Source organism: Canis lupus, chromosome 11, assembly GCF_003254725.2.
Source record: "Canis lupus dingo isolate Sandy chromosome 11, ASM325472v2, whole genome shotgun sequence".
NCBI classification, from domain to species: Eukaryota; Metazoa; Chordata; class Mammalia; order Carnivora; family Canidae; genus Canis; species Canis lupus.
The window spans coordinates 36,696,858-36,709,543 of record NC_064253.1 but is presented as its reverse complement, the minus strand read 5'-3'; the positions used below and the strand labels follow the sequence as shown (position 1 = coordinate 36,709,543).

At 33.1% G+C, this 12,686-nt stretch overlaps 1 protein-coding gene across 11 annotated transcripts in view; it reads right to left on the bottom strand.

The window, feature by feature from the left end:
- CNTLN (centlein) overlaps nt 1–12,686 on the bottom strand; it is a 317,280-nt gene that overhangs the window by 202,913 nt on the left and 101,681 nt on the right. For all 11 annotated transcript variants that reach the window (XM_049116145.1, XM_049116148.1, XM_049116152.1 and 8 more), the window contains one exon: nt 443–580. In XM_049116145.1, the coding sequence (XP_048972102.1) occupies nt 443–580 (138 nt within the window). The remainder of the gene's footprint in view (nt 1–442; nt 581–12,686) is intronic.

Here is a 12,686-nt window from a genome sequence, read left to right as displayed (position 1 = left end):
CAAGTAATCCTACTTTGTGAGTAGTACTACAAATTAACTATTTTGATATAGGAAGAATATCTCATAAACTAAAACTATTTAGAACATAATAGAATAAAAAGTCAAAATTGGATTTCTCATATACTGCCTATTATAATAATGAACATAATACCTGGCTGGGAATTTTTTAGAAGGAAAGTATGAGTGAATGCACTGTCCTTGTTAAAAATGAAGACAAGACTCCTGTTTGAGAATGCTCTTCCCAATTCTGTAAAACCCCTCATTCTCTTAGTTAACTATTCCCAGTTTGGTATATATAATTCCAGATAGTTTCAATACGCAAATATATGTCCTCATAGAAGACACAGTGTTGTCATTTTAGAGTGCTGATAATAAACATTTATGTCGCCATTCTGAATAACTAATGACATTACTATAATGTTACATTTAAAACTGAATACACTTGCCTGACAAGGGTAATATCCATATCCTTCTGGATAAGTTCAGTCTGTTTATTATTCAACTGTAATGATAGTGCGTTATATTTACTTTGTGATACTTCAATTTCTTTCTTTGCTTCGATTAAACTGTCTTCAAAGGCCTAAAATCAGAGGACTTAATCATTAAACTTATCAAATCACAATCAAATACAATACAAATACAACAAATATATATAAATGAAGTATATTACATTTAATCTACAAAATAACAGTAAAAAATTGGTAATTTTTAATTTCCCTTTGTTTTCACTTAACTAAAAAAATTTTATGAACTATACTTTAATACCAGTCACAGTTTACTTTTTCCAGAAAATGAAAAAGTACCATAGCTTCCTGGTACAAAAGCTAAGAATTTGAAGCAATTAATTGTGAAAATCTATGTAGAAATGTACTTATTGAAATTACAATAAAGAAATTATTGAAATGAAAAAGCTACCTATTCTATGAATAAAAAATGAGTTCATTTACTTAAATAGTAGTCAGGACAAACAGCACGTATTTCATAATTTCCTCTATTTTAAATGTATACACATAGCTACACTAGGGGGAATAAAAGATAGTCCTGTAGAAAATATCAATATAATTTTATAACATTTGAGATTTCAATCATGCTCAGTTCTCCTGATTATGATGAAATTTTTCCTCAAGTTTTTCTAAGTTGGCTTTTTCCTCCAAATAATTTTTTTTCATTTTAAAACAATTTCAAAATTAATGTCGTATTTCTAAAAGTGTATTTTCTACAAAATGTATTATAAAACTAATTTTGATTCTTTTCATAAAGCACTAAGTAAATATAGTATCTAAATATAAAATAGTATCATAGTGCTCTACTTTCATTATCTGCGAAAGTGAGCACCAGGTTTTACATCAAGCACTACTTGACTCTAGCCAAGCTCTCATACTTCATATATTACCCTATAATAGCTACAGTAATATTTTAATGGCAAAATAATGGCTTTCAGCTAAGAAAACATTCTGAGTTCTTCTTAAATTTCCATTTATTACACAAAGAACAATGACAGGAAGAGAGAGAAGTGCCTGGGTGGTTCAGTTGGTTACTTGATTTCAGTTCAGGCCAGATCTCAGGTCCAGGGATAGGCCTCATATCACATTCTGTGATCAATGGGAGTCTGCCCCAGGATTCTCTCTCTCTCTTACCCTCTACCCCTCCCCGCACTCATGTATGTTCTATTCTCCCCACACCCAAAATAAATTTAAAACTCTTTAAAAAAAAAAGAAAGAGAAGGAAAAAAGAGTATTGGCATGGATATGAGAAAGGTGAAACCCTGGTGAACTGCTGGTGGAATTATAAATGATGCAACCTGTATGGAGGGGTGGTTAACTGCTCAAAACATTGAAAATGTAACTACTAGTGGCACCTGGGTGGCTCACTCGGTTAAGTGTCACTAGCTCAGGTCATGATCTCAGGGTCCTGGGATCAAGCCCCATGTTGGGCTATTATACTCAGTGGGAAATGTGCTTGTTCCTCTCCCCTGCTCCTTCCCCCACTTGTAGTCTCTGTCTCTGCCTCTCAAATAAAGAGAATCTTTAAACATTTTTTAAAAATAAAAATCAAAAATCAATAATAATGTAACTACCATATAATCCAGCAACCTCAATTCTTGGTATATATTCAAAAGAATGGAAATCAGGGTCTTGAAGAGATATTCACACACCCATGTTCATACCAGCACTGTTTACAATAGCCAAGTCGTAGAACCACCCATATGATGGATAAATAGATTCAAAATGGGGTCTATATATAAAATAAAAAACAAAGAAGCCTTAAAAAGAAAGGAAATCCTGTGACATGTTACAACACGGATGAACCTTGAGGACACTATGCTAAATTAAATACAATGATTTATTTAATTACTATAAGATTCCACTTATATGAGGCACTTAAAGTAGTCAAATTCATGGATAAAATTAGAATGGTAGTTACCAAGGGCTGGGTGAAAAAGGGGAAAACAAGGAATTAATTAAATAGTAGAGGGGATCCTTGGGTGGCTCAGCAATTTAGTGCCTGCCTTTGGCCCAGGGCACTATCCCAGAGTCCCGGGATCAAGTCCCACATCGGGCTCCCTGCATGGAGCCTGCTTCTCCCTCTGCCTGCGTCTCTTTCTCTCTCTCTCTCTCTCTCTCTTATGAATAAATAAATAAAATCTTTAAAAAAACAATTAAATAGCAGAGACACGTAGTTCTACAAGTCAAAAAATCCTAATATATCTTTCACAGCAACGTATATTTAGTACTACTGAACTTTATACGTAAAAATTATTATAGTGGTAAATTTTATGTTATGTGGTTTTTACCACAATTTTTTAAAAAGGAAATTTTGGAGTGTCTGGGTGGCATCAGACTCTTCATTTTGGTTCAGGTCATGATCTCAGAGTTGTGAGATCAAACCCTGCATCAGGCTCCATGCTATGATTCTCTCTCACCCTCTTCCTCTGGCCCTCCCCCTCTCCTCACTGTATGGTCTCTCTCAAAATATATAAATAAATATAAAGGAAATTTTAACATATGCAACACATGGATGGAACTTGAAATCACTGTGTAAAGCAAAATAAGCCAGTTCTAAAAACTAAAAATACTGTATAATTCCACTTATATGAGATATCTAGAATGGTCAAACTCATAAAAAAACTAGAATGGTAGATGCCACAGGCAAGAGCGAGGGAAAAATAAGAGAGTTGTTTAATGAATACAGATTCACTTTTAGAAGATGAAAAAGGTCTGGATATTGGCTGCGGTAATGTGAATATACTCAACACTATTGAACTGTACACTTAAAAATGGTAAAGATTGTAAATTTTGTTATGTGTGCTTTACCACAGTTAAAATTATTTTTAAAAAACTAACCTGACAGAGAAATCCAGATTTAATTTTCCCATACTGTAAAGCAATTTGTGTCCCAGGACACTGTCAAAAACAACAGAAAAATCAGCCAGCAATTTTTGGTGACCAAGAGCTGGGTGTGATACCAACAGTGACAAACAATAAAGAGAAGAGACAGTGAGGGAGATCTCTGCTAAAATCACTATGATCCCAGGGTGAATGTGTACATGTCCAAGTATGTGCTTTCTGAAAAGTAGGGGAAATAGACAGATTAATATGGTCCAGCCAAACCACTAGACAAACAAGTAAGCAGACATCCCTGAGGATGGGGTAGTGAGGAATCAGTATCCAAAACTGCTACTGTATACAATTTAAAATGTCCATTTTCCAACAAAAAATTACAACATGCAATGAAAGAGGAAAGTATCATCCATACAAAGGAGAGGAAGCAGGCAATAAAAATAACTAATGAAAACCATACTTTAAAATGCAACCTATTATTAAAAAACAAAAAAAAGATAAAATTACAAGGTAATATCCAATTTAAAAAATGCCAATAAAGTGATATAAATTATTTTAAAACATCCAAAATAGAAATGGAAATTCTGGTGTTAAAAAGCAAAACAACCAAAATGAAGAGCACAAAAAAATTCACTAAGGTAGCTGGATATTTAATATGAGACAATAATAATAAGAAAAAAAAGATAAAACAAATTCAAAAAAATTAATAGCCCCAGAGAAATGTGGACATCGCAAAATACACAAACATAAGAATAATGGGACTTCAAGAAGAACAGGCAAGAGAATAAAAAACAGAAGAAAAATTCAAAATATAATGACTGAAAACTACCCAAAAATGTTGAAAAAAATTAATCTAAACATCCATGAAGCTCAACAATCTCCAAGTATTATAAATATACAAATCCACAGACACATAGTAAAAATACTGAGAGGCAAAAACAAGAAAATCTTACAAACCACAAGAGACAAACCACTCCTCATTTCCAGGAGAGCTCAATAAAATTAACTGACTTTTCTTCAGAAATAATGGATGCAGAGACAGTGAGATAACAATTCCAGGTGCTCAAATACACACACACACACACACATATATATATATAACTATCTTTTAAAAATGCAGTTGATGAATGACATCGGGAAAATAGCAGAATATGCAGAATCAAGCACTCTTGCCCCGGCAGAAATATCAAAAAGCAAGCAGAAATTCTCAGAACCAATGTTAGAAAAACTATGGAATGCATTCAAAGGTTTATAGCAACCATGCGAATGGTTGCTAAAAAAATTCAACTTAAAAATGGACAAGATTTATGGAGCTTTCACTTGCCCTTCTTGCCACACTGTCTCCAGCAAGCAGACCATTTTAAAGCCTGTGAAACTTGAAGCAGTGCTATTCTTAGAATGGCAGCAACCCATGTTCCCTGTTGAAGATCCTACTCCCTGGTTTGTAAGGAAACAGAAACAGACATTTCAGTAAATTAATACATGTGTATGCTCTAATTTATTTGTGGGCTACCTGAAGTTATGATGCAAAGTGATTATGTCTGCTTGACCTAACTGGGAACAAAGACTGGATAAATGAAGGAAATGGCACAAAATACCACAAGGTAAACTAAACCACAAATGTGTGGGACAAAGATTATTGGTTGAGCTATACAACAGAATGCCTCAGGAATAGGAGCAAAGGCTATGGGAGATCCCTGGGGACATTAGGACATTCAAAAATACCCACTGATTTGGGAGAGTTTAGAAAGCCACACACAGGCTCAGAGAAAGATGCATCTTCAGAAAAGAGAATATCCAAAGTTTTACGCTCAGCTGACCTCTGAGCTCAGTGCAAATATGAATAGGTATTGAAGGAGTGTCTTAGTAGAAGGTCAATACAAAGAATGGGAGAGGGATTTGTTTTGTTTCTGTGGATGTGTGGTTTTTATTTTTGTGGGTGTTCTGGGGGTTTTTTGCTTCTTTTTGCTCTGTTTATTTTGGTTCCTGCCATTCAAGGAAAACTCTGACACATGAGATAAACAAAAGGATAGAAACCTCAGTGACCTCACACAACAGAAGCAGACTCTTACAAATGTAGATTAGAAGATTATCTAAACAGACTACCACAGTCTTCAACAATTAAAACAGCAGCAAGGCTTCAGGAAGGGGTAGAATCTGACTTCTAGAGTTACATTAAAATACTCAAATGCCTAACTTTCAACAACAAAAATATCACAAGGCATACAAAAAAACAAAAAAACAAAAAACAAGAAACTATGTCCTTACCAAAGGAACATAAAAATTAACAGAAACCATTCCTGAGGAACCCCAGATATCAGACTTATAAAGCAACTACTTTAAAATAACTACCCTAAATATACTTACAGAGTGAAAAATACATACACACACACATATATATGTGTGTGTGTGTGTGTATATATATATATATATACACATATATATATAAAGTCTACAGGAAACCAGAAAATGCAATGTATAAACCAAAAGAATATCAATTAGAGAAAGAAATTATTAAAAGAAATCAAACAGAAATTCTGGAGCTAAAAAACATATAGTAACAGAAATAGATGATTCTCCAAGGCATTCAACAACAGATGCAGAGCAGGCAAAAGAAAATCAGCAAACTAGAAGAAGAAACATGTGAAATTACTGAATCTGAGCACCAAAAAAGAACACGAAGAAAAGTAAATGGAACATATGAAAACTTTGGTACGCTATTAAGTAGACCAACATACATATTATGGGAGTCCCAAAAAGAGAAGAGACAGAAGAGGAAACAGAAATAACATTTGAAGAGATAATGGCCATGACCAGTCCAATTTTGATAAAAGACATGCACCTACAAATCCAAAGTCCTCAACAAACTCCCAAGAATAAGCAAAAGAAAGAGACACACAAATTATTATCAACCTTTTGAAATTCAGCCCCTACAAAAAGAATTTTGAAAGTAAGAGTGATTTGTCACATATAAGAGATCCTTAATGAGATTTTTAACTAATTTCTCATCAGAAACCATGCAGGCTTGAAGGCAGTGTGATAATATATTTAAAATGCTGAAAATAAAGAAATGTCAACACACTCAGCAAAATGGTCCTTCCAAATTTATAGAGTAATTAAGAGTTTCAGAGATAAACAAAAGGAACACATAAAGAGTGTTTATTAATAATGGAGGCTGAGGGGGTTCATTAATAGAGCTGCCCTACAAGAAATACTAATGGGAGTCCTTCAGATTGAAATAGAAGGAACTAAGATTGTAAATCAAAGCCACATGAAGAAATAGAGACCCCAGTAAAGATAAATCCATAAGCTAGTATTATTATATAATATTTGGTTTGTAACTCTATTTTTAATTTACCATATTTCAAAGACAAGCATACAAAATTATAGGTCTACATTACAGAGCACACAATTCATAATGATGTATCTTGTGATAATAATGTAAAGTGGAGGGAAAGAGTAATATAGATAAGTTTTAATATTGCTGTAGTATAAAATGAGATCAATTCAAATTATATAGTTTTAAGTTCATGATGATATATGTAAACTCATGGTAGCCACAAAGAAAATATATCAACAGAATACACACAAAAAATGAGAAAGGAATCAAAATGTGCCACTATAACAAATCAACTAAACACAAAGGAAGACAATAACTGAGGAAATGAGGGAGAAAAATACCTATCAGACATACAGTGAACAAAATATAAAATGTCAGAAGTTAGTCCTTTCTAACTAGCAATCATTTTAAATATAAACATACATATATTTAATTCTCTAATCAAAAGTCAGATATTGGCAGAATGGGTAAAGAAAGCATTACATGATATTATATTGATTAAAACAGACTCGTTTTTAAAAATATTTTATTTATTTATTCATAGAGACACAGAGAGAGAGAGAGGCAGAGACACAGGCAGAGGGAGAAGCAGACTCTATGCAGGGAGCCTGACGTGGGACTTGATCCCGGGTCTCCAGGATCACACCCCGGGCTGCAGGTGGCGCTAAACCGCTGTGCCACCGGAGCTGAGCAAAACAGACTCATTTTAAATAAGTCTGTCAGGTAAATATTACATAATGTCACTCTTATGTGGAACTGAAAAAACAAATGAACAAAGAAAAAATGGACACCCAAAAAAAACCCACTTAAATATAGACAACAAACTAATAGTTATCAAGGTGGGGGGATGAGTGAAATAAGTGAAAGGGATTTAAGGGCAGACTTATCATGATGAGTGCAAAGTAATGTATAAAAATTTCTGAATCATGGGCAGCTCCGGTGGCACAGCGGTTTAGAGCCACTTGCAGCCCAGGGCGTGATCCTAGAGACCCTGGATCGAGTCCCACGTCGGGCTCCCTGCATGGAGCCTGCTTCTCCCTCTGCCTGTGTCTCTGCCTCTCTCTCTCTCTCTCTCTCTCTCTCTCTGTGTCTCTATGAATAAATAAATAAAATCTTTTTAAAAAAATAAATAAAATTTCTGAATCATAATAATGTACCTCTCAAACTGGTATAATACACTGTGTTAATTAAACTGGAATTAAATATTTTTTAAAAAAGACACCCATTTTAGATCCAAAGACACAGATTGAAAATGAAAGAATGGGAAAAGATAAGTGTGAAAATAATAGCCAAAGAGAGCTGGAATAGACATAACAATATTGGAAAAAAATATACTTTAAGAAAAAAACTGTTACAAAAGAAAAAGGAGGACTCTTATAACGATTAAAGAGTCAATTCAGGGATGCCTCAGTGGCTCAGTGTTTGAGTGTCTGCCTTCAGCTCAAGTTGTGATATCCGGTCCTGGGATCAAGTCCATATCAGGCTCCCCGGAGGGAGCCTGCTTCTCCCTCTGCTGATGCTTCTGCCTCTCTCTGTGTGTCACTCATGAAGAAATAAATAAAATCTTTTTAAAAAGAGTCAATTCAACAAGAAGATATAACTTTATAATTGCACGTGCACAAAAAATAAGAGCCCTTAAATAAACAATTACAGAATTAAAAGGAGAAATAGTTCTCTACAGTAAAACTGGAAATTAAATACTCTACTTTAAATAATGAATAGAACATTTAGACAAAAGGTCAACAAGGATGAAGAGCCCCTAAACAACAGTCTAAACTAAGTAGCCCTAACAGATGTATATGTAACACTCTACTCCAAAACAGGAGAATACACGTTTTTCTCAAGTACATGTGGAACATCCTCCATATCCAACCCTATGTTAGGCCATAAGACAATTCTTAATCAAATTTAAAACATTATAATTATATGAAGTATCTTTTCCAACTATAGTAGATTGCAGCTAAAACTTAATAATAGAAGAAAAACTTAAAGTAGTATGTAGAAATTAAACAATATACTCATAAACAACCAATTAGTCAAAGAAGAAATCACAAGAGAGAAAATATTCAGAGATGGATGAAAGCAAAACATAAATACTAATACAGGATGCAGCAAAGGCAGTACTCAGAGGGAAATTTATAGCTATAAATGCCAACATTAAAAAAGAAAACGTATCTGAGATTAATAATCTAATTTTACACCTTGAAGAAATAGAAAATAAATGTCAAAGTAAAACCAAAGAGAAAAGAAATAATAAAGATTACTGTGAAAAATTTTAAAAAACGAAATAGCAAAACAATAAAGAATAAATTAAAAGCAAAAGTTGACTCTTTGAAAATAGCAACAAAATTAACAAACCATTAGTTAGAATGACAGAAAAGAGAAAGGACGCAGATACCCAAAATTAAAAATGAAAGTAAAGACACTGCTACAAACCATACAGAAATAAAAAGGATTATTAGAGAATACTGTAAGCAATTGTACATCAACAAATTTTATAACCAAAATGAAATAGACAAATTCTTAGAAACACACAAATTACCTCAACCAATTCAAGAAGAAATAGAAAATCTCAACATGCCTTCAACAACTGAAGAAGTTTAATCAGTTATCAACACTACCCAACAAAAAAATTCTAGAACCAGATCACTTCACTGGTGAATTACACCAAACATTTTATGATTTCATTTACTTGCGAGAAAGAGATAGAGCACAGAGGGCAGAGAGCAGAGGGAGAGAAGCAGACTCCATGCTGAGTGCAGAGCCCAATGCAGGCTCAATCTCAGAACCTTGAGGATCATGACCCAAGCTAAACTCAAGAGTCAGATGCTTAACAGACCAAGCCACCCAGGCACCCTTCTAATAAACATTTTTAAAGAATGAATACCAATTCCTCTTGAATTCTTCCAAAAAATGGAAGAGATGTAAGAGAAGGAAACATTTTCTAATCCATTCCACAAGGCCAGGTTTATTTCATACCCAAACCAGAGAGATAAAAATATCCCAGCAGCGTAGAGTTGGCTTAACAGCCAAATTCACATAAAATAACACAGTATACCCACTGAATAAAAAACAAAAATCACATGATCATTTCAATAGATGTAGAAAAATTCTTTGCCAAATTCCAAAACCCCTTCATGATAAAACAACAACACTCAAAAACTAGGAATAGAAGGAAGCTTCCACAATCTGATAAAGTATAACAAAAAATCCTCAGAGCAAATACCATACTTTAGGGTGAAAGAGTATATCCTTTCCCCCATGAGATCAGAAACAAGATGCAGATGTTTACTCTTTTTTCTATTCAACTTTATACCAGAGATTCTAGCCAGGGTAGTGGGCAATAAAATGAAATAAAAGGCATCCAGATTTGAAAAGAAGTAAAATTAACTCTACTTGTAGATGATATGATCTTCCCATAGAAAGTCCTATAGAATCAACAGTATTGAACTAGGTTGCAGGACATAATATCACTATATAAAAATTAATTATATGTCTATACATTAGGAATGAACCACCCAAAAAGGAAATGGAAGCAACCATTCCACTTAGAATAGCATAAAAATTAATTAAATATTTAGGAATAATACATACCCATAGAAGTGCAAAGCCATACTCTGAGAACCACAAAACATTACTGAAAGAAATTAAAGTAAACCTTAAAAAATGAAACACCTCATATAGATGGATTGGAAGTAATAATATTGCTAAGATAGTGATATTTGCCAAATTGATCTTCTGAGTCAAGGCAATCTCTATCAAAATAAGCTGAGCTTGCTTTTGGGGAGAAGAAACAGAAAAGATGATTCTCAAATTCACATGGAAATGCAAGAGACTCAAAATAGCCAATTTTGAAAAAGAAGAAAAAATTTAGATGACACACATATCCCAATTTAAAAATCAAATGATTACATATCTATAATAATCAACAATATGGCACAGACATGAGGATAAATGTGTAAATCATATGGACAGAATAGAGGTCCATATTAAGTCCTTATATTTACAGTCCACTGATATTTAATAAAGATGCCAAGACAGATGCAAGGAGAATAGTCTTTTTCAACAAATGGTGTTTGGACAACTGAATAACACATGTAAAAGAGTAAACTTGGATTCCTGTCAAACACCATATTCAAAATTAACTCAAAATGGATAAAAGAATTAAATGTAAGATGCAAAAATATAAATTCTTAGAAGAAAACATAGGTGTCCATCTCCTAGATCTTTGATTAGGCAATAGTTTCTCAAATATCACACCAAGAGCATGGGTAACAAAAGAAAAAGTACATAAATATCAAAATTTAAAACTTTTATGTTTCAAAAACACCATTAATAAAGTAAAAACAATTCTAAGAATTGAAGAAAAAGGTCTCAAATTATATAGCTGAAAAAATACTTGTATTCAGAAGTATCTGTAAATGGAATGAAATATGCATTTCTTCAAAAATAGACAAATTGCCAATACCATATGAAAAGATGCTCAATATCATTAGCCATCTGGGAAATGCAAATCACAACCACAATGAGATAACACTTCATATCCACAAAAGTGAGTATAATCAAAAAGGCAGACAATGACAAGTACTGATAAGAACAAAAAGAAATTTCATACACTGCTATTCACAATGTAGAGTGGTGCAGATGCTTCTGAAAAGTCTGACAGTTCCCAAAAGCTTAAAATCCGTTACCATATGACCCAGTAATCTCAATCCTTTCTATGTATCTAAGAAAAATAAAAATATATGTAGGTATATATGAAATTTTGTACACAAATGATCATAGCAACATTACTGAAGACACAAATATCCATTTACTGTCAATAAATAAATAAAATGTAGGATAGCTATGTAATGGAATATTATTCCACAATAACAAGGAATGTGGTACTGATACATGCCATAACATGGACAAACACTGTAAACATCATTCTAAATAGAAGAAGTGAGTCACAAAAGACCATATACTATTATTTTATTTATATGAAATGTTTAGAATAGACAAATCTTTACAGAAAGAAAACAGATTACTGGTTATCAAGGGCTGCACAATGAAAGGGTAAATGTAGAGTGATTGCTAAAGGTTACAGGGTTTCTTTTTAAAATAATGAAAATGTTCCAGAAGTAATTGTGGTAATAACTGAACAATTTTGCATAAGCTAAAAACTAGTGCATGTTGGGAATTTTAAATGAGTTACATGTGAATTATATGCCAATTACTATTTTAGAAAAAAATACAAAGTTTTCTTAATGTACAATGTAATTATATAACTTAGAAAAATCAAAAAATATAAAAATTTTTAGAGTAAGATTAGAAAAAATTATTGAAAATAAAGTTAAATCAGTAACAATCCTGTCTTCTAGAAATAATTAAAATATAATTTAAAATACTACTTACCACTATACAATTTTTTTACAATAATATTAGTAGCTAGGACTAAATCTAGTAACAGTGGACAATGCCATTTTAAGAAAGATACAAAATCTTTTTTTATTTAAATTCAATTAGCCAACATATAATAATACATCATTATTTCAGTTCAACAATTCATCAGTTGCATATAGCAACCAGTGCTCATCATATCGTATGCCCTACTTAATGCCCACCACCCAATTATCCCATTCCCCCATCTACCTCCCCTCATTTTTTTCCTATAGTTAAGAGTCTTTCATGGTTTTTCTCCCTCTATGATGACTTTCATTCAGTTTTCTCTCCTTTCCCCTACGATCCTCTGCACTGTTTCTTATATTCCACATATGAAGGAAGCCATATAATTGTCTTTCTCTGATTGACTTATTTCACTCAGTGTAACACCCTCCAATTCCAACCACATCAATGTAAATGGTAAGTATTCATCCTTTCTGATGGTTGGGTAATATTCCATTGTCCATATATACCACATCCTCTTTATCCATTCATCTGTCGATGGACATTGCAACTCTTTCCATGGTTTAACTATCATGGATGTAGCTGCTATAAACATTGGCATGCAGGTGCCTCTTTGG